We start from the raw sequence: 26,458 nt of genomic DNA, 5'->3' as shown, positions 1-26,458 counted from the left end.
TGTCTGGACATTCCATACACGTTTGGGGCTGTCGTGCTAAATTTGAGCAATGTCAACCATGTTTCATGTACTTATGATCTATCTGTAGCAGGATACACCAGAAGGATTTGTGTGGGGGAAAGAGGATTTGAGAATCGGGAGGCAATGGGCTCATATCTCTAAGCTGCTTTGTTGCTTTTCTAGTTGAGGTGGAGGAATGCTCCGAAAAGGAAGTATTTTCAGATTGTTTAGTGGGAAATGGGAAAACTTGCGAGCCAAGCTGCCAGAACCTGCAAATTATCAACCAGATCTGCCCCGCTGACTGCAAGCCAGGATGCATCTGCAAATATGGGTGAGCATATCAAATACTATGGAAGCCACTGAGGGCCAATAAGGTGATTAGGGCAATCTGTGCTTCTCAATATATATTGCAGGATATCTGTCACTAAAACATATTAAAAACATCCACAAATTAGTTTCATGTATTTAGTCTTACAATACATTTTAAATCAATTGATTTTTGTAAATTCTATTGTATTGGAGGTACTGTAGATGTTAAAATAGAGTACGAGTAAATAGTAGTAGGCAATTAAAACTAGAATGAAATAATGAAAGAGATGATTGGGTAATTGATCATACATGCGCTTACACACATTTATATACATTAACAGCAAGGCAAAAATATAGGCAGATATTAATGTTAAAATTAGATACAAACTATTTGTACATGACTGTGGGGGTCTACTTTTTTTTTTAGTAAAGACTGAAAAAGGTAACTTTAAATATTGACTAGTTAGTAATTTGTCTAACTCTTGCATTATATACTGCAGCCTTTTGAGGAGCAATGATGGGAGCTGTGTACCACTTAACGAATGCCCCTGTTTGCATGGAGAAGACCTTTACCAATCAGGAGAAACACTGGTCCAAGACTGCAACACATGGTAAGACTGGAGTATTCAATGCAATATGGGAAATGCTAAACACCTCTAATAGTAAGAAAAAAGTAAGACATCTTCCGGTGTTCCTGATCCAGTGATCTCCGAGTGGTATTCCATGCACTATAGAAAGGTAGAAGGAGCAAGACACTACGGATGTTTTGTTAATGCAAAGTTATTGCCAATAAATCGACGTTTTGGCCTAACATTGGCCTTTTTCAAGAGTAAATGGCAAGACTGGCGTATTGCCACCAATGGGGATGAAAAAAATGCATGGTTTCAAATAACACCTGTCCATAGAGGTGTTTAGAAGGGACATTTTGTAAATATAATGTCCATACTTTTTGTTTATCACCTTGTAGCTAGATGAAAATATTTTGGTTTGTCTAAACTTGGTAGGATTAGTGTCTCTTTCTCCATTAACCCCTTATCCTATTTCCTTTGCAGCACATGCGAGAACGGCAAGTTTGTGTGTACCAAGAATGCTTGCAATTCCGTGTGTAATATCTATGCTGGAGCCCAGTTTGTCCTCTTTGACAACATTTGGAAGACCTTCCCAATAGGAGAGTGTGAGGTCATCCTAGTTGAGGTAGGTCAAAAAGGGGCAAAATAACAAAGGGGTAATAGAGTCACTTTCCTTGTATCACATTATTTGCATCTTTTAGTAATGACAATACGTTTTGTGAAAAGCACATACATGTGAAAGACATTTATTTTATCCTAAATTTGGACATATTTGGGGATCTGTAAAGGGGTAAGGACACAGTCGCAGGCTCAATATATATATACCTGCACAAATATGTGGTTGTACATTACAAGTGTACCGTTTGTTATAGAATATAGTTGACTTTATAACTACAGATTTTATGTGCCTTTTTGTTGTTGTTCTTAGTCTCAGAAAGATGTCAGTCCACAGTTCAAAGTTACAATGGTAAACATTCGCACCAATTACTTGGGAGGAGGTTTGGCTACAAAGAAGATACGCATTGATTTTGGAGGAACCCTTGTCGAGCTGAGCGACTCAGAGCCCAGTGTGGTATGTAAGAGGGAGCCTAACGCTCTCACAGATCATCAGAGTTTCCCAGATTGTGTTCTTATCCATCTAAATGTTTTCTTCTCACTCGGTGCCTATTCATACGAAGCCGGCCTGCCATTTATTCTATGAAACCTCCATTTTGAATCAGTTATTCGATTCTTTGGTTTTAGTTTCCACTATAGTATCCATGTATACAGCTACATTTGTAATGATGCTTGGTTATAGAGGGACAACTATTTTGGAGAGAAATATCAGATACTTGTTTATCAGGTTTCATATATTTAAAAAGATTTCATAGACAGGTTTGTTTATGCCAGCTCAGATCTGGATTTTTTGTTAACCCACATGCCATGAAGGAATTAATTAAAGTAGTTGTTGATACATCCAAGTAAAACATATGCTATTTCTCCCTAAATATTCTAGTCATTACACATAACCACTCCTGATATCTCTCAATGATACTGTACAAGTAGGCTAAAGTTGTTCAAGTCGACATCGTATATACAGTATATTATTAATATAAGGTTTGTCATAATGTTAATTTCATTTTGTTTTATTTGTGGCTAATCGATATGTTTGGTCTGCAGGTGAATGGATTTGGAAATCAAGTGAAATTATACCACTCTGGCTTCTATGTGGTTGCCGATTTTCCAGAGTTTCTCGCAGTGTACTATGACCGGCACTTAGACGTAATTATTCAGCTTCAGCCCCAACTGCAGGTGAGTTGTTATTCTTCCGTTTTCACTTTCGTGAGCTTCCACTACTCATTGATCAGAACCGGAATGACGGAACAATATCAGAACCAAAGTGCTTATTAAATCATTTGCTGAATGCAACTTGAAATGTAATGTGAATTAGTCACTTCATGATGTGGCAAAAAAACATGAGTTCATTCATTAATTAAACATTTTCTGCAGAAAATGACATTAAAATAGCCCAAAAAATCCTGCTGGTCTAAGTGATAACTCAATCCTTGTGCTAACTATTTTGCTAATTTCATGTTAAATCATAACAGTCTTGCACAAAATGACTGTAACTTCATTTCATTCAATAGCTTTTCCCTGACTCGGCCTGCACAGTATATGTAATTGAGCTTGGGCTTTTGAGAATATCTTCTTCTGTTAGATGCAGTCTCTACTTCTGAGTTACACCAGTTTGCCCATGAAACAGTCTCAACCCAGCAGGGGTTGTAGACCTCTGTACTACCTAATTATCTTCAAATTATTACAGATCCTATTGACCTAATTTTGTGATTATTGCAAATACAATTGTGATGTTACGTGGCACAATTTTACACATCTCTAATTATTATAGATGTTTTGACTAGAATGGCAACTAATCTTCTGAAGGAAAGTAAAGATATACACAGATTCCAACATGACTATGGGGTGTTTAAGGGATTGCTGTAGTAATAAAATAACACCAACGTTATTTATTTAGTTGTGCTCCTCGCTTATGCTCCATCTGAAGCTTCACCCCATTTTCCCATTTCCCCAGCTTTTATTATTAAAAAAAACGCATCAGACAAAAGTCTTTTCACTTAATTTCCCTCGTAATAAATACTAATTGTAGTGCACGTACATACGGGAGAAGGAAAAAAGGCAGAAGGTTGGCAAGCATTCATTGTTGAGGATAGCCCCACCCTTTCTCTTATCCCCATAATATAGGAAGAGTTGCCTACTTTAAGGTCTATACTAATTATAGCAGAGTGCTGGAGAAGGAGGAGGGCATGTGGATGTGGTTTCTACTTGTGTAGCAACCAGAGAGGGAAGTCCAAGGATATTTAAAGGCAGAGATCCAGCTGGCATTAATTAGCCTGCAGCGAGGCAGGCAGGCAGTCTTGGCTAGAATTGCTACACCCCCACTCTACAAATGCACATTTTAAGCTTCCGCTGAATACTTCCTTTCTCACATACAAGTTAAAAGAAATATTCGTATACCAAGTATTATTTTCTTAAACAAACTACACGCTGCATGTATAGATTTCCCTACATGTTAGGTGTGGTACTTTTATTTATCTTGGCATATATCTCAGAATTTTGCTCATGCAGGCAATGCCAAGGAATCTTGTCAATGCAACTTGGCTACAACACATGGACTCCTGGGCCAATGTGACATCATCGATGTAACATTTCATAACATTATGAATTTGTAGCTTAACTCCTTTGGTTCCCCAACCGTCTTTCAGTTACTGAAGGTGTTGGAAAGAGAATTGACCTCTTCAGTCTGTAGTGATTGCCACTTCTCTTTGTAAAGCAACAGAGTCAATTGTTCTGCCATGTTTAGATCTGCAGTCATGTTTTTTGGCTCCTCTAATGGGTATATCACCAGGTTTCAAAAATAAAGGTCCATAACACTATTGCCTAGATTCACTAAATGGTGCAACGCCAAAAGCCCATTTAAGTAAATGAGCTCTAAGGTGTTTTCTAGTGCTGGAAGCTGTCTTACAACATAAAACCACTTATTAAATATGGACCTGTATGTCTTACGACTGGGCCAATCTCTGCTTGACCTAACCACTAGAAGCAACCATGAGAATCTGCTCTTGGCAGCTGGGAGCAGGGGAGGCAGACGGATATAGGCTATCCCTCACTGCAAACATTTTTGGGGCTTTTATTCTCAAGGGTTCTGAGTGCTGTGCTTGTGAGGGCATTAAACAGCATTACTTATTTGAGTATTGATATCACATTGGGTAGGTGAGATTGTTACGTTAAAGCTTTAATATTACTAGCACTATCACAATATTGATAATTGAGTGTCATTGAAGATGCTGTTTGCTTGGTGTATATGTGCTCACTGTAAGCCGACAAAACGGCATCTTTCTGGAGGGGCAGACAGACAAAGATAGAGGCCCCTATTCTATATGCTGTGGATTTAACCTATCCATGTCAGCTCCATGAAAACAATTGACATTGTAATGAATGAATTGAGTTGAAATCTTTCCAAGCAAAGGGAAGAAAGTTTCATAGCCTATTGAATAGAGGCCACAAAACAGGTTGAGCCATTAGCATTTCTCCAAATAATGTGTAGGGAAGTTACTCCTAACTGAGTTGGTCTCATTGTGGATGTTCATTTACAACTGCTCCCATTTTCCTTTTCCTTAATACAGGGGAAAGTTCAAGGCATGTGCGGCAATGCTGATGGAAAAACAACGTCTGAATTGTCTATAAGTAACATGGCACAATACGCATCGCAGTACCTCGTTGGTGATGTATGTTAAATTCTAACAAAACTATTGAATATATGAATATTCTCAGTATCAGTTTCTAGTTAGAGTTTATTGCAGATATGGGACTTTGGAAACCAAGTTGTCATCTGCATCTACGTGCCTAACATGCGCTCTGTGCATTGGTGTTGAGCTTTTACTGAAGCTAATTACTTAAAGTAGCAGTCTGTGCTGCTTGTTTTTTTATCTCTTGGGGAAGGTTTTTATTTTATATATTACACAAACTGTGTGGTTCCTTAGAGACGATCCGTGGTATCCCGACCTCCAAGGACACTCTGGGTACCTCCAGAGATAACCCCAGTTTCTCCACTGGGCAAGAATATTTGCCCAATAGACAAAATATGGTCGCTGTGTTCAACCTTCTTTTGGCAGCCAGTAGAAAGCTACAACGTAATCGGGAGGGAGAATGTTGTGACTTTCTATTGTTGACCCCCTCCCATATGTGTAGTTTTTTTTAAATATTAAACACAGGCACACAAAAAACCTAGAAATATCTCTTGAACCGAGGGAGTCCACGGATGATGGGGACCACAGAGGCTGGGGACCACGGATTAACTCTGAGGACCCCACGGTTCAGGTTCATTTTTTTTTTAAACACGTAAAATGAAGACTGCTACTTAAATCTGATGCACATTGACCATAATAATGGCGACAATGCAGAATTGACCATACAGTTTCATGGTAGTGTATAATTACACCAGTTCTACTCTTCAAGGACTTGCTCGGCTCTCTATATGTACTGTATAGGAAATGTCAATATTTGTATCCATTATTTAGAACACAGAAGATCATAAGGATTCGTTGTCAATTTCATTTGTAGCTTTATATTAAAAACTAAATGACATCTAGGGAGACTTTGTATTTATTGGTTATTACTCTTTAATTTGGTGTTTTTATTGATAGCAGCTAAACCCCTTCACTGTCTGATGGTCCAGCAACATATTGCAAAGCAATTCTTTGCTGGCCCCTTGAGCAGCACTAGTGTTAATTGTTCTTTTAATTATTTGACCATAAAAAAGGTTTAATGATCAGAAAAAGTGGCCACTGAATATCAATGCATTGCAGTTAAATAGAAAACAATAGAACTGTAGAACTCAAAAAAAAAAGGAAATAGATCTGGAATTTACCTGGGGCAGGTAAGTCAGTCGTCGGCCACCTTTAAACGACCATGGGGATGTAGAGGAACAAAGGTGGGCTACAGCTTACAGAGTAATTAAGGAATGAGTTACATTTCAGGCCAAAAACTGCCGCTTTTATCCTGCTCCCCAGCTTAATAAAGGGACAGTTTTTGGCCTGAACCATCACACATTTTTAACCTTTTGTATGAAGATGGATTAAAATAAAGCGTTTTGTAATTTTATAACTTTTGAATGCTGTAGACAACATTTCTTGATTAGTCAATACATTGCAGCCACCAATGGCTCATGGGCCAATACACTAAACTGAAATCTGTCAACTGATCAATTCACTCCATGCAGGTAAAATATGTTGTGATCCTAATGGTAGTTGTACAGTCTTAGTTATATATGATATTTTTTTTTAAGTGCCCTGCTGCTCCGCTTACATCCCCTACTCCTCCATCTGATAATCACATGCAATATGTGGAGATGCGCTGCAGCTTGCTTAAGAGTGAGGTCTTCTCTGAATGTCTCAACGAGGTAATGCTTCCTTCTGTCTCACTTATCTAATTCTGCAAAAAAGGTCTCTCCTTATATACAGTACAATAATACTATAGAAGTTCCATAATCTGTTCTTACGATAAAAAGCTTTCTTAGAAGTCTCTCTTTTATTTCTCTCTCTTTTTTGTTTTGCCCTGGGATATGGGAGGGCTCTTTCATATTTCTAGGGATATTCGGACTCGCAATAAACTAAGACAGAGGTGCACGACTCCAGTCCTCCAGACTCCCCAACAGGTCAGGTTTTAAGGATATCCGATCTTCAGCACAGGGGACAATCAGTGGCGCAGTCAAAGACCGAGTAACTGATTGAGCCACCAGTGCTGAAGCTGTAATATCCTTAATACCTGACCTGCTGGGGGGTCTTGAGGACTGCAGTTGAGCACTCCTGAATGAAGGTCATCATTTTCATAGTTTAGTCCTGAATATGAACTTCTGCAAGACTGGATGGGATTATTACACACCGAACTAGCACACAGGGATTTACTTATGTTTATATCGTGTCATATTGTTTTGGTGTTGTAAGAAATCTTATGGCCTATTCAAGTAAATGAGCCGTAGGGTGTCATATGGCTTAGCATTGCTTGGCAAATATGGCCCTTCATCTACATCTGTTGAAATATTCATTGACCCCTATTTTAAATAACCGAGAACCAACCATTTGTCACTTTGGCTAGAGGTGATGTGACACTGCTGGTATTGTCTCAAAATGACATACTGGTCGCTACTGTAGATAGTTGCCCTCCCATTGAGAGATACACTTATGGCTTCTCGATGTAGATCAATAAAAGCCCGTGTAGAAAGTTCAGCAGACTTTTCTTTCCCTGACAGGTTCCGGTGGAGCCTTACTACACCGCATGCGTAGAGGAGACAGAGGACTGCAGAGAGGGTGAAAACTGCATCTGCTTCTGCACTTCCCTTGCTGCCTATGCTCGTGCCTGCTGTCGCAAGGGTATCAGCGTAGATTGGAGAACCCCCGACACCTGCCGTGAGAATATTATCTTCGTGTTAAACTTTCAGGTGCCTGTAATCTGTTTGATCATTCATTTAACCAATTATATCTTGTTTGTTTTTTCTAGCTTCCCCGTGTGAATATTACAACCGAGGTAAGCCATATCCTCGAATTATTCCTTGCTTCTGCATACAGAGCTGTACCTTTGCCAATATGTGGACTCATTGTGAATGTCATTTTGGCCATGAGTGTAACGTATAAAATGCTTAATTCTATATTCATGCCATTTTCCATACAGATTGCTTTCCTTTGCAGTTAATTAACCGATTGTCCTCTTCTTATTCAGTGTGGATAACATTGTAACATTGCATATTTTCTTTAGCCCGTGGGCTGTTCCAGATTCTCACAGAAATTAAGTCTAGTTATACAGTATACCCTGCCAAGGTTTAGGATTAAATCCATTCCGGATCATTTAGATGTTGAGCCAGTGACACCAGCATTAAGTTTGCCCTTTGACATTCAAATAATGCGGGATGGCAGCCAGAAAGCAGCGAGCGAATTTACACAGAAATTGAGTCCAATTGATTCAAGTCAATAACTCCATTTATAGAAATGCAAAATGCACTGGGTTTGGGATTGAAAATACCTATATAAGGAAGTCTGAATTTGCCAATTGGTAGGAGATCATAATTACGCCCCAAACCAGAATGTATGTTGTGATCACATCTAGCTTCAGACCCCCACACACACTCTCCACTTGCATCAACTAACTTTTAGCTACCTTTGGACTTAATTTCACTCCAGAGTTATTTATCTGTAGCTATATTTATTGCCTTATCCACGATATTTTTTTTTTTTTTTTTTACGAATAGTATCCATCTGATGTTTTTTTTTTCTATGCATATATGGCTGATCCTATTCATACAGTAATTGTGTTTTTACCTACACTATACAGAATTACCCTGGCTAATTAAACATAGAGACTTATCATTTATTATATAATCAGTGCAGATCCTTATATAGACGCACTTTGCTATGCCTATACATGTATGAGGAAGTCTGAATTTGCCAATTGGTAGGACATTATACATTGGTCCTAAACCAGAATTTATTTTGTGATTGCAATCAGGTTTTCTTGGATCTTCATGCACAGAGTGGGGTCTTTCAGGGATTTGTCGCTTTCATACTTAACCCTTCTTCTGCAATTGCTCTGCACTGTGTTGCAGGCCCCTCTAGCAGCAAAGGGATTCATGGCCTCTATGGTTATTTTTTTGCCAGGAATGACACATACCCATTGAACTCTGATCATTAAAATGGGCAGCCTCATGGCATCCTCAGTATTAAGGCGCCAGTGACAAGAACTTTGCTCCGCTTCCTCCTCTTTTCCCTGCATGCATATTAGCTATTATTTTAGCTGCTAGCAGTCACCGTTGACTGTTGAATATTGCTGCCTGCGACTTTCAGTTGAGATGAAATAGTCATTCTGTCTTACGTAGACCAGGGCTTTGGTAACTATTGAAAACTTCTTCTTGTCCAAAAGCATCTGGAGAGGGACCTTACCGCTTAGTCATGATGACTGGTCAGATCCTGCTGGCTGATTATGAATCCCAGAAGGTGGTACTGGGCCAGAACGATTCTCCAGGGAATCTGAAAGCAAGCTTTATGGTCACCCCAAGTCTCTTCCAGGATCCATTGAGTAAGTCTTTGCCCTTTCACTCTTTTCCAGTATGGAAACCTAAAGTGGAGAGATTAACAGTTTTTGTGTTTTCTTAACATTCATCAAATCTTTGCAAAGATGTCATATTAATAAAGATATATTAACTTATTAGCTTCTTGGATGACCTGTTTTGCATATGCAACATTGTGGGTTAACCATTTTTGAGAATACTGCATTGCAAGCCTCAGTATAGATATGAGTTAGCCTAATGTTAATGCACATTTGGGGTGTTTTGGCAGTGGCTACTGCACCGACACACTTTATTCGAGCAAATACCCGGTATGTACCTGGCAGATACCTGGAATGCGCCACTCCTCACCTCTGACAAGCCTCGTTGCATTTGCCTTCCCAGCCTGGGTTCATGCCTGGCTGATGGGCGGCTGATCTGTTAAATGATAATGATTAGGATTTAATAGGCTGCAAAGCTTCGCGTGTCTACCAGATGGCATAAATTCATGAATTGTAATGCAGTATATATATATATACTGTGCAGTATTGCAGCCAGCGGGAATAAAATGCTTCAATCCCTGCTTGGAAAATACCTCAATGCACTCGGGCAGAAAACAGTCACAAACCTCAATACACCCGGGTATACCCGTAATCGTGGGACTAGCCAAGCTCGAATAAAGTGTGTCGCCAGTGTAAGTGATATCTCAAGACTAATTAGCCTGAGTGAGGCAAATGTAGAGCACAGAAACTGACCCCTTAACCGTGACTGTCCAATGGGAAATGCTCAACCTTCTGACCTTGACACAACATATAAAATAAGCTGGTGGATGTTAAAGACAATACAGGAAAACGTTCTGATCCCTGACAAGTTAATATAATGTCTTCACTGGTTGGCTCCTTTCTAGATGGCAGAAAGCTGATCTCCTTGGAATCTGCAGAACACCGCAACTTCTTCATTGTGCAGAATGAGGACGGCAGCCTTGGCCTCAAGAAGTGGCAGCCAAGTGTCAGCTTCCGTAGGGAGGCCACATTCATCATGAGGAAGAATCGCTGGGTGAAGGGCTATGATGCCATCGAGTCCTTTACATCCCGTGGGAGCTACCTCTCCTTCAGCAACAATGATAATGCAGTAGTGATGTCCAGGATCAAGGCAGGAAATATGCTGGTGATGAGTTTCAAGCTAACAGGTAAGTGCAAGAAATGCCTGGTATAACACATGCAAGCAAGCAATGCCTGGTATAAAACATAGGGCCATGTATACTAACCGGAGCTGTCATACAACATCTTAAGGTGCTGTCAGACAGCTTGTGGCCCATTAATGTGAATGATCTGTAAGGTGTCTTATGGCTAAGAACAGCTTAGTAAATATGGTCCTTGATGCTTCTTATAGTCATTTTGATCCATTCAACTAACTTGTCACTGCTTTGAGTCTCTGTACACAGGAACGGCAAAGTAGTGGCATTTAGGTCTATCTGGTAGCAAAGAGATATGATGTTGGACTTTAATTCACAACGTGTCAGCCGTAGTGTGTAACTAACAAGATATGTGTTAATCTACTAATGAATTGCTAGTTAGTTGCAGGCCTGTCTGATAGCACAGGGATTAAAATCTACCTTTTAAGAGACATTAAAAGAGCAGTCATGAATGGCATATTGCTCATGATGGCCGTATTTCTAATCAGTGCTATACTATAAGATACTTTCTGGCGCAGTAAAGTGTCTTATTACCTAGCACTGCTTAGTAAATATGGGCCTATATCTTATATCAGACATTGCTGGGCAAGTTTCTCTATCGTCTGCTAAACAAAATGTTATTGGCCATTTTGAGTTTGCATTGTAATGTTTATACTCATCTTTATCCAGGGGAAAGCTTTGGATTGCCGTCTTTCTCTATCTGTACCTGGAGGTACAGACCCTGTGATAGCCCCTGCATTCCAACATGCCAAGACCCCCTTGGCACCAGGTGCAACCTTAAACTCAAGTAAGTGACATTCGCATTGCTTTTACTTCAATCGGTATTTAGCTTCACTGATGTCTGAGCAGGCGTGTTTAGGACACTAACACAGAGTGGACTGATCTCTCAGGAGACCACACAAGGTTCTGCTGGACTGGCCATCACTGCTCCTTTCACCTCAACCTACAGATACAACCATGAGAGACGGGAGAGATAAATTGCAAAGGCTGTGATGGAGAGCATAGAAGTATCATCAGAAACACATTCTATGTATTGTACAACTCAGCCTACACAAGCTTAGTTTAAGATTACCCATCTCTGACAGTTTTGCTGCTCATCTGTATTTTTTTAGGTTGATAATTTTTAAATTATCCATCAAAACATCCTTTTCACATATTCATGCACATTTAATGTTTGTACCAATTTTTGGGGAAAGTATTCCTCTGTCAGAAGTCTTCTAAAAATAAAAAACTTTTTGGATTGAGTTTTCCAACTACTTTTACGCTGGTTACTGCACATCTGCATTTCATATTTTTGCCATCTGCATCTTATCAGCGAGTTTCTTGTCAATCACATGATTTCCGAGAGATCTGTATTTTGAAGTATCATGTTAGAATGACTCATAGCCACATATAAGCAAATGTAAAATATATTTGTAGAACTTCCAATTCTCTGTTCATCACACACAGCAGTAAAACTCATTGGGGCTATGTATCAAGCTAAAATAAAAGAACTGTTTTAGCATTATATTAAACACAAAAATAGGAATCTGGAGGAACATCTCTTAGTACTAATACAGTATAGCTTGAGTATTTCCTTTGGGTTGTAAGCAATTTGTGCATGTAAAGGGAGCAGTAGGAGTTATTCGATACATACCATATTTTAATGGAATAATTTCGTCAGTGTGTCAGTTGGATTTATTTATTTTTAGCTGTCTACCACCAGTAAATTTCTTACATTTGACACCGAAGTTGAAAACAACTAAATTGCTTTACAAAGATGTGTTCAAAGGTGTTAATAGTAACATCTTCATATATAGCCGGCAATGCACCCTATAGAACAGTACTGTACATTCACTTTTTAGAGCATGTTTTACCCACATTGGGGGTTATGCATCATAGACTCCTGGCAGCAAAACTGGCACACAAAAAACTGCAAAGGAAAAGGTCCCACAGGAGGGGATATGATTGTTTCCTGCTATAAATGTTGTGCGCTTTTTGCTCCTGTGTTGTCCCAGTTTTGCAGCCAGAAGTTATTGATACATAACCATTTAATTAAAATGGCATGTGAGGGGCCTCACTGCTTAGCATTGTAGAGTAAATTGGTAAAAGCGGTTCCCCTTTCTTGGTTTTTACCTGAGGAGGGCAAGGGTTAAGGAACAATATCAATAAATACAGAGGGAAACATGTATTTATTTTGTGCAAAAAGAAAAAGCATCAGAACTATCAAATAAAGAAATCTTATCTGGATTTTCCCTTTGATGACTGGTGCATTGTTGTGCCCCACAAAGGCACAAAATAAATGTTTATACCAAAACAATAGTTCAGGACAGTAATAATAATATAGTAGACATAGGAAAATGTCTTATAAGCGTCTTGAAGGATATAGGCCATATAATGGACCATGCTTTGGGGGATTACGTAGTTGCCTACTGGTTTAGTGCAAGGCTTGCAATAACTCTCTCTGCTAAGTCGGCACATGGCTTGACCCTGTCCTGTTGCTTTTTTAGAATTGAGGGCTGTTTCCCACTCTGTTCTCCGGGAACGGTCTTCGATGAAGTCACTCATCGGTGTGTGCAGTATGAGGACTGTAAGTAGACATTTGCACTTCTTTGTTGGTATATTTATACTGTCATGGTTTCCTCCAGGAAACATGCACTGAGCATTCTTTCTGGAAATATGATGAAAATAACTATTACAACGGACTGTATGTATGTAGGTTCTTCTGTTGGTAACAGACAGCAGGCAGTAGGGTGAAGTGTTGGAGTTTTAAACATATAGCCGCCTCTGCAATATTGTGGGAAGTTCAATTAGAAACAAAAGAGTGTTTGGTTGAGCAAATTTATTGCAAGACATTTTTATTCAACCCACATTAAGATTATTCAAAGATGTTGTGGTATATGAGCTTTGAAGACCACATAAAACCCTTGTTTCAGATTATTAGAATGTTGTCATTTAAAATACAGCGACTGCAAAGAAGGAGGTCTGGTGTCTAAGGCATGTGTGGTTTGTTTACAGGTGTGATGCAGTTCGAGAATCCAACTACAACTAAGATCCCTACAACGTCAATATTTACTACAGCCTCGCCCTCAGTTACCCCTATAGTTAAACCCACTCCAACAACAGCAGAGCAAACTACTCCAGAGGTAAGAATCTGCCATTATTTATTAAGAATTACATGCAGTATTGCACTGAAAATGAGAATTCAGTTGACTACCCTAAACTTTATATGTACCATGTGTAACGTTAGTAGGTTCATCTAAGCTTCTCCTTGGACTGTATGGCACAATGTTCAGTAGAGGAGTTCTGTAAATTTAAATATTAATATCTGGTCTATGTTTTTAGGACATATGCAAGAATGTACAGTGCCTGTATCCAATATGTAAGAAGGCAGATGCTGTGGTAGTGGAAACATCTACAACAGATCCTTGCTGTGCAAATTATGTGTGTGGTAAGTATAAAGATATACTTTACTGTAATTATTGCTAATGTGCCAATTTCTCAGACAAACGACATGTAAGATTATACTGCACCGACACACTTTATTCGAGCAAATACCCGGTATGTACCTGGCAGATACCTGGAATGCGCCGCTCCTCACCTCTGACAAGCCCCGTTGCGTTTGCCTTCCCAGCCTGGGTTCATGCCTGGCTGACGGGCGGCTGATCTGTTAAATGATAATGATTAGGATTTAATAGGCTGCAATGCTTCGCGTGTCTACCAGATGGCATAAATTCATGAATTGTAATGCAGTATATATATATATACTGTGCAGTATTGCAGCCAGCGGGAATAAAATGCTTCAATCCCTGCTTGGAAAATACCTCAATGCACTCGGGCAGAAAACAGTCACAAACCTCAATACACCCGGGTATACCCGAATTCGTGGGACTAGCCGAGCTCGAATAAAGTGTGTCGCCAGTGTACAGTGCTGCAGTCATATAGAAAAGAGATGTGACATTGGAGCCGGATCTCGTAAGTTTAATGGAGACAAACTGGTACTGCACACAAAGCTATCAGCATTCCAACTTATATAAATCATCACAGTTATAGAATCATCTTTATCCATAATATATATATATATATATATATATATATATATATATATATATATATATATATATATATATATATATATATATATATATATAAAGAGAGACGGTTGCATGAATACAAATTTATGCAACTGTTCGGGACACTTAGCAGTGGCCTAAACAGAGATCGAAATTTTATGAGTCATTACTGACACTAGTGAACTCTCGTCCCATGAGCGCTAAAGACCATGTCTGTACATACTGTGCTATATGTATGCACACACAGCTGTCTCTCACACATACTAATACTCCTTGTTTTTCCATCCCTATACACCAATAGGGACCACTAAGTATCCACACACACTTTTAGTTGTGCTACAAAACTCTCACATTTCCACACCCACCCACACCATTTATATCCACTCCCACTCCACACACACCTTGTGTAAAGCACTGTATATACTGTGGGCTCCCCATTCATTTTTATTCACACTGATACACATACACACTCTTTCCTCACTTGCTTTCATTACCTTTTGACACCTCTAGCCATAAATCTCATCCACACCCGGGGAAGGAACAGCACAGATAACATTCCAAGAGACACTGTTTTTAAGTAACCTTTTGCTTCATTCATTGTAACATCGCCGGAAGAAGAGATCAGTGTATCTCGAAAGCTCGCACAAATAAAAGCATTTCGTTAGCCACAGAACGGTATCATCTATTTATTTTTTGATTTTTGAAGCTCGGCTAACACGGTACTGATACCTCTACATGTATATATATATATATATATAAATATATACACACACACACACACACACACACACACACACACACACACACACACACACACACACACACACACACACACTGTACAGACACTTTGCAGCCTCCAAATCTTAGAATATGGCGGTTAATATAGTTTTCTTCCTGGGTGACCACTATATTATGATCTAGAAACTGGGCTTACTACTGTACCTTTTCAATGATTTTTTTTAATCATTTGCAACATGTGTATATTAAACTTTTTCTAACCATGTGACGACATGTTTTTTTATAGCAATCGGTTTATGATAAACGCACATTATTTATATACTCATTATTATTTATATATATATATATATATATATATATATATATATATATATACACACATATTTACTTATATACGTATACATGCAGGAAAGTACACAAGAATGTGCTCCATTAGTTCCATCCCAGAAGCGATGTATAATTTCCTCCAGGATTCATTTCAAATGTTCTGTGGAGCTAAGAGGTGCTACAGTATGTTAGTATATATTTGTTAATGATTTATTATGATCACCTTAATATTTTAGAGTGTAAGCAGGAATGCAGCCCACCTCCTTCTTGCGATGATGGCAATTCTGCAATCAGATCTTTTGACCCTGATGTTGAGTGCTGTCCAACATATGAATGTCGTAAGTATCAACAAGACAGAGGGAAGAGATTAGATGGGATGTAAAGAGCCACAGAGTCTTCTGCCGTACAGTAACTGGTGCAGATCCTTAAGGCTGAGTGGCAAGGTGATCACTATCCACATGACTGAAGGGATTGGAAGTCATGATATACTGTAGATGTTACATTTTCAACAACTGCATACTTTGTACAATTTAGCAGCTTAGTAGTATTACACATATTTCCTTTTTTTATGGCCTAAGGACCTAAACTGTCTGTTTGCAAACTGTCACTTATTCAGTTGTTTTTATGTTTCAGTCCCAGGACAAACTACTGAAGCCACAACAGTAAGTTCATGGTTATATGAGATACTATAGAGGGAGGCGAGTTTGCAAAATTGTTTCTCTCTACCCTTCCTTATATTTGGTCTATGCTTTGGATTAATATAATTTTAACTATTCAATTGACCTCCTAATTCTCAATGTATTTAAAAAGTTTTAAATTCTCACAATTAAGTATTTTATATTATCCCTGTGTTCCTCGTGCATTCGGCGCTCACTCTCCGCCTCTTTCTCCTCTCTCTCCTCTCTCTCTCCTCTCTCTCTCCTCTCTTCTCTCTCCTCTCTTCTCTCTCCTCTCTTCTCTCTCCTCTCTCCTCTCCCTCTCTCTCCCCTACTCCATGTTGTTTAGAAATAAAGTCAGAAAAAACACAAATGCTGGGTAGAACTGGATATAATTATTGCCCAATGCAAAAACTGCAAACTTAAAGGACCAAGCTTTCAGGTTCCCTATGAAGTCTTCTAAAAGATAACATATTCAGTGTTTTGTACAACACAGAAATCCACTTTAAACAGATATATCATTGTAATGATGTTCTCATAGAACATGAATCTCATTCAGGCTCTATACAGGGACCATTCTTCACCTCACTGGTAAAGACAGCCAATAGTGATCAAATAGCCTGTTTTAAACCCACACCTCCATCTTCTCAATTGTCAATATTCATAGATTGTGCTATCTTTTAGTGAATCCACATGTGAGTTCTTCATAAATAAAGTTATAGTGCACAGAGCTTTGAAAAAATCCAGGGCCAGGGAGAAAAGAGAACACGCTTAAATAAGAGACTTGTGAGGCTCCTAGAGCTATGTACTGTTTAAAGAATGACCATGTTAATCCCTAGAAGGTATAATAACCTGCAGCAAATCCACATCAAGGTGTACACATATTTTGTTAAACATTTTTTTTTAGGAAATGCATCAGTAATTTATTCCTATTTTTAACTTCTTTCACAGGTTTCTTCAACCTACACCACATCTGCTCAGGTACAGTACAGTAAACTCTATGCTAACACAGGCTGATAAAACTCCTCTAGGAGGCACTGACTGTAAGATCTCTGTAGCGTGCTGCGGAATATGTTGGCATTTTACAAATAAACAATAATAATAACAACTGATGTAGGATGAATGGTAAAAAAGTGCTGAAATGCACTATCTCCATTCATACAACACAACATTCCCTTTAGCTGTAATAGATATGACTACATCTCCATTCGTTTTCTACAGAAAGTTTACATGCAGTATTTAGTCTGTGCAATCACTGAGTGTAATAAGGTTTCTCTTCTGTTTGCTGGTCTGTTTAGCCTGGATGTGAAAATGTCAAGTGCTACATGGACAAAACTTGCAGTTCTGATGAAAAACTGATTGAGAAGACAAACCCGTTAGATCCCTGTTGTCCTTTGTATGAATGTGGTGAGTAAAGGAGATGTCACAAGCACAGTGAGCTTGGTCCTGCAACCACTACTTGAGTGGTTTTATGGGTGGTTTGTTGTTACTGCAGATAAAGATGTGAGCTATATTACATAATTAGTATAATAGATCACAGAGGCAATAAGTGTTGCAGTAATGAGTAGCTCTGCCTGCAGTGGTGGCGTGAGCAGACGTAGTGATAGAACTTAATCAGGCAGAACATTTTTTAAGGTCTCTGTTGAGCATCTCAGGGAGGGTGTACTGCCTGCAGACAGTTAAAATATGCTGTTTTATTCATACACTCATTGGCAGCAGTACACATTGCTATCTCTTTTGCTTTCATTGTAGATCACTCTTGTTAAGGGGCTAATTAAATATAACACCCAGTGATTGACATAGAGCTTATTTTTATATTTCTACATCTACAACGCATCCATTAAGTAACAGTTCAATGGGAATACCGTATGTAGGAACCCCCCCCCCCCCAAAATAGGGATGAAACAATAACAACTTACTCATGAGCAGATAAGCACTGAAGTATTGTACTATATGTTGTGTCATTTTGTGTGTTGCGTTGGGCCTTTCTGTTGTTTAATAACAACAACAACAGCATTTCTCCTCTGGTTTTAGAATTGACACATGATTAACCTTAGTATACTTTGTTTCCATTTGTAGAGAAGTTACAGATTACCACGGCACCAACAACTGTTACAGAGGTAGGAATCTACCACAGCATTACAATGATTGCATGTTTGGCCATGTTCACTATGTACTGTTCACTCATAAGACATCTTATGACTGGGTACCTCTTAGTAAATCAAGCTCATTGTCTTCTACAGAATAATTGAGTTCACTACCCTAAACTTTATATGTACCATGTGTAACGTTAGTAGGTTCATCTAACCTTCTCCTTGGACTGTATGGCACAATTACATATGTTCAGCAAATGTAAGTATTAATATCTGGTCTATGTTTTTAGGACATATGCAAGAATGTACAGTGCCATTATCCAATATGTAGGAAGGCAGGTGCTGTGATAGTGGAAACGTCTAAAACAGATCCTTGCTGTGCAAGTTTTGTGTGTGGTAAGTATAAATATATACTTTATTGTTATTATTGCTAATGTGCCAATTTCTCAGACAAATGACATGTAAGATTATACAGTGCTGCAGTCATATAGAAAAGAGACGTGACATTGGAGACGGATCTCGTAGGTGTAATGGAGACAAACTGGTACTGCACAAAGCTATCAGCATTCCAACTTGTATAAATCATCACAGTTATAGAATCATCTTTATCCATAATATATACACACACACACACACACACACACACAAACACACACACACACACACACACACACACACACACACACACACACACACACACACACACACACACACACACACACACACACACACACACACACACACACACTCTCTGCAGCTTCCAAATCTTAGAATATGGTGCAGTTAGTATGGTTTTTTTCCTGGGTGACCACTATATTTTGATCTAGAAACTGAGCTTACTACTGTACCTTTTGAATGATTTTTTTTAATCATTTTGCAACATAAGAATATGAAACTTTTTCTAACCATCTGACGACATGATTTTTCATGGCAAATGGATTCTGATAAACTCACACGATATATATATACACACAAATATTACTTGTGTGCACATTCACGTCATAGACAGGTCTGCAACCCTGCGTTTTGCATACACTGCAGCAAGGGATTCTGGGAAATTACATGCAAATGAGCACACATGGCCACCTTTTGTCTCATTACATGGAGAAACCTTAAGCCAATGCATGCAGCTTTAAACACATCTTTTAAACATAGCCTGGGATGAGATGCAAAGCAAATAAACCCACTCACAGACAGACTGTTCCGACCTTGTGGGTCTCATCAGTATGAGGTGGTTATACTGGCTTTGCAGTTTGATTTATGTGTACATGTATATATGTGTATATATAGAGCATACAGTTGTATTTGTATATGTATATATATATATATATATATATATATATATATATATATATACACAGTACATATACACACACAGTACATACAGATAGAGAATGAGAAGGAGACTCCCAGCACATTAGCTTAATATCTTGATGAAGGTCGAGTCGTGAATGATAAATTGGAACTGCCCTCAAATACTCTATCATAAAGATGTACGTTTCGCAGAGTATCTTATCAATAGATACAGCAATGAAGAAAGGTACACAAGAATGTGCTCCATGAGTTCCATCCCAGAAGCGATGTATGATTTCCTCCAGGATTTATTTCAAAGGTTCTGTGGAGCTAAGAGGTGCTATGTTAGTATATTGTTTAATCATTTATTATGATCACCTTGATATTTTAGCTTGTAAGGAGGAATGCAGCCCACCTCCTTCTTGCGATGATGGGAATTCTGCAATCAGATCTTTTGACCCTGATGTTGAGTGCTGTCCAACATATGAATGTCGTAAGTATCAACAAGACAGAGGGAAGAGATTAGATGTGATGTAAAGAGCCACAGAGTCTTCTGCCGTACAGTAACTGGTGCAGATCCTTAAGGCTGAGTGGAAAAGGAATCACTATCCACATGACTGAAGGGATTGCAAGTCATGATATAGATGTAAAAAATTTGACTCCTACATACTTTGTACGGTTGACCTAGTGGCTTAGTACTATTAAAAATATTTCCTTTTTGTGGCCCAAGGCCCTAAACTGTCTATTTGCAAACTGTCACTTATACAGTTGTTTTTATGTTTCAGCCCCAAGAGAAAATACAGAAACCACTACAGTAAGTTCATGGTTATATGAGATACTATAGAGGGAGGCGAGTTTGTAAAATTGTTTCTCTCTACCCTTCCTTATATTTGGTCTACGCTTTGAATTAATTATCATTAATGATCATTATATAAGATACTGTGGAGGGAGGCGTAAAATTGCTTCTCTCTACCCTTTCTTATATTTTGTCTTTGCCTTTGATTATTCTCATATCTGCTGTAGCTCATTCAACTATTCTGTTTACCTCCTAATTCTCTACTTATTTGTCAACTTTTTAAATTCTCTCTTTTCAGTATTTTATAGTATCTGTCTTCCTCGTGTATTCTGTGCTGCCTCTATTTCTTGTCTCTCTCTCTCTCTCGTAAGAAAAAAAACAGAGATGCTGGGTAGAACTGGATATCATTATTGCCAAATGTAAAAACTTCAAGCTTTAAGGACCAAGCTTTCAGGTCCCCTATGAAGTCATCAAAAAAATAACATATCGGGGGGGGGGGGGGAGGATTTACAATAAAGAAATCACCTTTAAACAGATATATCAATGTAATGATCTTCTCATAGAACATGAATCTTCTTCAATCTCTATACAGGGACCATTCTTCACCTCACTGGTAAAGACAGACAATAGTGATCAAATAACCTGTTTTCAACCAACAGATCCATCTTCTCATTTGTCTAGATTCATAGACTGTGCTATCTTTTAGTGAATCCATATGGGAGTTCTTTATAAATAAAGTTGTAGTGCACAGACCTTTGAAAAACTCACAGGTCAGAACACACATGACAATACGCTTAAAGAAGAGACTTGCAAGGTTCCTAGAGCTCTGTACTCTACAGTTTCTTGCATGAAAAATTCTCATGTTCATCCCTAAAAGGTATAACAACCTGCAGCAAATCCACATCTAGATGTTCACATATATTGTTAAACATTTTTTTTTTTTGGAAATGCCTCAGTAATTTATTCCTATTTTTAATTTATTTCACAGAGCGTTTCAATCACATCTGCTCAGGTACAGTAAACATAACGCAGACAAAGGCTGATAAAACTCCTTTAGGAGACCCTGACTGTAAGATCTCACATGAGCACGGTCCTCATTCCCTTTTGTATCTGTGTGTGCATGTTTGTCTTTATTTGAATTGTAAGTCTCTTGATGTAATTTACAGATCTCTGTACTCCCATTGTACCGCGCTGCGGAATATGTTGGTGCTTTACAGAGAAACGATAATAATAATAACTGCTATAGGATGGCACTGAAATGCGCTATCTCCATTCATACAGCACAATATTTCCTTTAGCTGTAATAGATATGACTTGATCTCCATTGACTTTTTATACAAAGTTTGCATACAGTACAGTATTTAGTCTGTGCAATCACTGAGTGTAATCAGGTTTCTCTTCTGTTTGCTGGTCTGTTTAGCCTGGATGTGAAAATGTCAAGTGCTACATGGACAAAACGTGCAGTTCTGACGAAAAACTGATTGAGAAGACAAACCCGTTAGATCCCTGTTGTCCTTTGTATGAATGTGGTGAGTATAGGAGATGTCACAAGCACAGTGAGATTGGTCCTGCAGCCACTACTTGAGTGGTTTTATGGGTGGTTTGTTGTTACTGCAGATAAAGAAGATGTGAGCTATAGTACATAATTAGTATAATAGATCACACAGAGGCAATAAGTGTTGCATTAATGAGTAGCTCTGACTGCAGTGGTGGCGAGAGCAGACGTAGTGATAGAACTTAATCAGGCAGAACGTTTCTTAAGGTCTCTGTTGAGCATCTCAGGGAGGGTGTACTGCCTGCAGACAGTTAAAATATGCTGTTTTATTCATTCACTCATTGGCAGCAGTACACACTGCTATCCCTTTTACTTTCGTTGTAGAGCACTCTTGTTAAGGGGCTAATTAAATACAACAGCCAATGATTGGCATAGAGCTTATTTTTAGATTTTACAGAGCATCCATTGGGTACCAGTTCAACAGGAATGTTTATCAAACTCTCCAAAATAGGGCTGATGCACAAATAATTTAACATTTCCCCTCTATCCAGTGTTAATGCTGTTAAGAATTAACCTCCACATTTATGGCAATAATAATAGGGTTTCAGAATACAATATTTTACCCACACATTCTAATATGTTGCTAAATTATACAAATATGAGAATAAACATTAGTACATTGTACCAAGGAAAGATAATAAAAACAAGTAATAATTGGAATACAACATTAAAATAAATAGCACTTGATTCCATACGATGTTACTACAGGTAGATTTATTTGCATAAATAAGACCTTGCTGTCCATTGGCAGAAAACTTTAACGATTCTACAGAAGTTCTGTAGATTTTAGAAGGGACACGTGCTTAACCTCAGTATGTTTTGTTCCCATTTGTAGAGACGTTACAGATTACGACTACACCATCAACTGTTACAGAGGTAAGGATCTGCCCCGGCATTACAATGATTGCAACTTTGACCGTGTTTACGATGTGGCGCTCACCTTATAACTGGGCCCCGCTTAGTGAATATAACTCATTCTCTTCTAGGGGATCTGCTTTGCAAATTCCCATCTTGGAACTAATTTATTAGGCGCTTAGACAATTCGTAGCATTAAAGTTTCTTTAAAAGAGTTATTTGGAATAGGAGTCTCCTGGTTTCCACATATCATGATACATTTATTGATTTGTACCTATTGATATTAGTAAGTGATATGGGGGTGAGTATATGGGTCAATAAATTATCTTAAGAATTGAGATATTTGACAGTGCTGAAAAGCTGCACTTTTTAGCATCTTGTTCGCAGTGTCCCAACGTTTTTACGTCAATTAAACTACCATGTCTGAACAGGAGTAAAATAAGTTTGTCGAACAAGGCTTAATGGTATTAAACACATGACAAGGTTAAGGTTAATAGAGCCTACTTGATACATTTACCCCCACACATGTAAATATATGAAACAATGTATTTGGCGCAAATGATTGACTCAGAGTTATATATTTCTGTGAGCCTGTAGACAACATCCTAGTTTGTAATTACAATATGTTCATGCCATATAGGGATTTTGATATACCTCTGTGTATGTATACATAGGATATATGCAAGAATGTACGCTGCCAAGTAGTAACCTGTGAGAAGGAAGGTGCTTCCCTAGTGACAGTTCCTTGGGTGGATCCATGCTGTCCACATTACGTGTGTGGTAAGTTCCTATAGGAAGCATTCGGAATATTAAGCACATAAGGGCACATGCATGAAGTGCTGGTGTTGGCTATCACACCTGTCCCGGGCTTAACTTCCATTCAAGTCAATAGGAGTTACCTCCAGAACTAGTGTGATAACCCATACTGGCAGTTGATGCATGTGTCCCATAGACCCTACTAGGATTTCAAATGGAAATTAAAGTGTAATTTAGCATTAATGGGGATTTAAATAACCAGAAATTTGCCAAAAGAATTCCAGACATTGAAGGAATTAAAAGGTAATATTGAGATGTAAAATATGTATATGATTATATTTGCTTTCAGAATGCCAGACCGCATGCAGTCCACCTCCTACTTGCAGAGATCTCAGAAAGCCAACAATGTCTATTGACCCTGAAACTCAATGCTGTCCAACATACAAATGTTGTAAGTACCCAGAGAACAAAACAAGTGGACTAGATGTGATGCACAAAGACCACAGTGAGCTCTGCCAAGAATTACCTAGTACTGAATCAGCCAGTACTGAATTAGTAATTACACTAATGGATGATTCAATTAAACAGAGAGCTTTCCAACACCTGCAAGGTTAAAGCTGCAGACCAAGCAAATCCTACATGTGTGTTTTTTTAAATAAATCAGTTCTGTTCTATGAGACAATACTTGTACCATTTTTTTAAACAACCCTAAACGACATTTTTAATGTATTATAATGTAACAACTATTTTTTGTTTCTATAGCAACTATTTACAGTCTTTTCCCCTTCCTCTTCTGAAACAGGCTCTGGCACACCCCTTTTTGAGCCCTGCCCTCTCTCTAGCAGTGCACCAATTGTATCTAGTGACTTCCTGGTCACATGATCTTCCCCACAGAACTTTGCATCTTTGGTCCTCTTCTGCTGCACTGACAGCCATTTAGTGAACCCCCGAGCCAAATCTTCATGCTCGATCACAGGAGAACGGATCGATCGGCAACTTGGCTAATTACTTATTGTCTGGATTGTATTGATGCACATATTAAAGGAAAATAACTATTTATTTTTTAAACGGCAGCTTGGACTGCTGCTTTAAATAATAAATTAGTGATTTATTGAGTCTGAGCCATTGCTAACATACCTAAAATTATCATTTTTTCACTTTCTCACATGTTTATGCCATTACATTATCTTCATAAACACTTACTACATTTGATCAGTATCCCTATAGTACACTGAAAGAAAATTCAGAACTGTAAAGAAGTATTCTGTGTAACTAACAGATGATTAACCCGAATGTGTTTTGTTGACAGTAGTGGACAGTGAGCCACCTACCAAACCACCACCTGGAACAACTACAAAGGTACGCTCCCAATCTTGAGTGTTTGGACATTAGATGTGTAGAAAAAGCATTTTCATATCCCATCTGTACACTTGTGAAACTGTGTAATTGGTTTAAACAAATGAAACAAATCCACTTGCTCTTCTTTTCTGTTTTTGGCGTTCCATCTGCAAACCACGTAGGCTGCCTGATAAACCCTTGGTTGTGTGATTCAAAGAGGATTTATGTATCTCAGGGTTTTGTAACCTTTTTTTTGGTTAAGGAACCCTATCATTATATTGTGAAATTCTGGGGAACTCCAACCCTCTCTAATAGCGCATCTGAGATCAGATGCATTGTAAGGAACCCCAACCCTCTCTAATAGTGCATCTGTAATCAGATGCATTGTAAATTCTTCTGTATTTGGTACAATTTTCAAATGACCTGAAAATTGCAGGGAACCCTTTAGGGATGACCGCGAAACCCCTGTTGAAAAACACTAATCTAGCTAGAGAATGTTAATAATATATACGACTACTGTACTCATATCCTGTGTTTGTCTGTTTTTGTATTGTAGGAAATTTGTAAGAATGTAGAGTGCCCTATTATAAAATGTGACAAGATAGGTTATACACTGGTGGCCATCCTTGGAACTGATCCCTGCTGTTATCAGTATTCGTGTGGTAAGTCCAATTAATATGTAGTAAACAAACCCACAGTTTAGCATGTGAAACATAGCCAGGGGCTTATAAGAATTCTGGAAAACATGTCACGCATATGAAGAGTTTTACTTCTGCATTTTCTATGTCTATTGATTTATGCCAATGTGCAAATCTAGCACAGTGAGGAAATAAATGACAAGAGTGGAGTCTGATTGCAAAGTGGTGCAGAGAGTAATATAATGCTGCCCTCGGATACATGAGGCTAAGTCATGTAGGGTAATGTAGGGTATGTTTTCTTCCACCCATTTGGGAATAACTTGCAGACCTGTAACGTGCTTTATAGCTTTAGCTGCACGAGTGTTAATTTGCCAGTAAGCATCAGAGCAGCATAAGGATAAAATGATGACTGTGCAGTATCAGTCATGTCTACCAACATTGTGTGATCTTGGTCATATTACTCCAGCATTAACTATGTATTACCTTCTTCTACTACACACTTCCAGTTCCCAAAACATCTTTATTAACTTTATTAAATGTCAAATTATTGGGAAGTTCTCTCCTATGCTGACACCCAACAATGGTTTAGTGTTCAGTTTCTCTGAAGTGAAGGACGTTAAAAGGACTTAAAGTGTGTAGTGAAGTTCTATATTATTATACATCCCAGTATGTTTATTTTGTTAGCTGTTAAAGTAAAT

General features: G+C 38.4%; 1 protein-coding gene across 7 annotated transcripts in view; it reads left to right on the top strand.

Moving 5' to 3' along the window:
* LOC142497578 (uncharacterized) overlaps positions 1 to 26,458 on the top strand; it is an 80,457-nt gene that overhangs the window by 24,952 nt on the left and 29,047 nt on the right. For all 7 annotated transcript variants that reach the window (XM_075605577.1, XM_075605578.1, XM_075605582.1 and 4 more), the window contains 24 exons: positions 184 to 331; positions 810 to 920; positions 1,362 to 1,503; positions 1,807 to 1,950; positions 2,538 to 2,669; positions 5,060 to 5,161; positions 6,721 to 6,834; positions 7,684 to 7,840; positions 7,932 to 7,958; positions 9,345 to 9,500; positions 10,376 to 10,657; positions 11,333 to 11,450; positions 13,153 to 13,232; positions 13,661 to 13,788; positions 13,988 to 14,093; positions 16,017 to 16,118; positions 16,414 to 16,442; positions 17,388 to 17,417; positions 17,735 to 17,843; positions 23,009 to 23,049; positions 23,703 to 23,808; positions 24,134 to 24,235; positions 25,094 to 25,143; positions 25,679 to 25,784. In XM_075605577.1, coding sequence (XP_075461692.1) covers positions 184 to 331; positions 810 to 920; positions 1,362 to 1,503; positions 1,807 to 1,950; positions 2,538 to 2,669; positions 5,060 to 5,161; positions 6,721 to 6,834; positions 7,684 to 7,840; positions 7,932 to 7,958; positions 9,345 to 9,500; positions 10,376 to 10,657; positions 11,333 to 11,450; positions 13,153 to 13,232; positions 13,661 to 13,788; positions 13,988 to 14,093; positions 16,017 to 16,118; positions 16,414 to 16,442; positions 17,388 to 17,417; positions 17,735 to 17,843; positions 23,009 to 23,049; positions 23,703 to 23,808; positions 24,134 to 24,235; positions 25,094 to 25,143; positions 25,679 to 25,784 — 2,622 coding nt within the window. The remainder of the gene's footprint in view (positions 1 to 183; positions 332 to 809; positions 921 to 1,361; positions 1,504 to 1,806; positions 1,951 to 2,537; positions 2,670 to 5,059; positions 5,162 to 6,720; positions 6,835 to 7,683; positions 7,841 to 7,931; positions 7,959 to 9,344; positions 9,501 to 10,375; positions 10,658 to 11,332; positions 11,451 to 13,152; positions 13,233 to 13,660; positions 13,789 to 13,987; positions 14,094 to 16,016; positions 16,119 to 16,413; positions 16,443 to 17,387; positions 17,418 to 17,734; positions 17,844 to 23,008; positions 23,050 to 23,702; positions 23,809 to 24,133; positions 24,236 to 25,093; positions 25,144 to 25,678; positions 25,785 to 26,458) is intronic.

This window comes from Ascaphus truei, chromosome 6, assembly GCF_040206685.1.
Source record: "Ascaphus truei isolate aAscTru1 chromosome 6, aAscTru1.hap1, whole genome shotgun sequence".
Classification (NCBI taxonomy): domain Eukaryota; kingdom Metazoa; phylum Chordata; class Amphibia; order Anura; family Ascaphidae; genus Ascaphus; species Ascaphus truei.
Note: the sequence above shows the minus strand (reverse complement) of the source record. Positions and strands in the feature narration are given on the sequence as shown.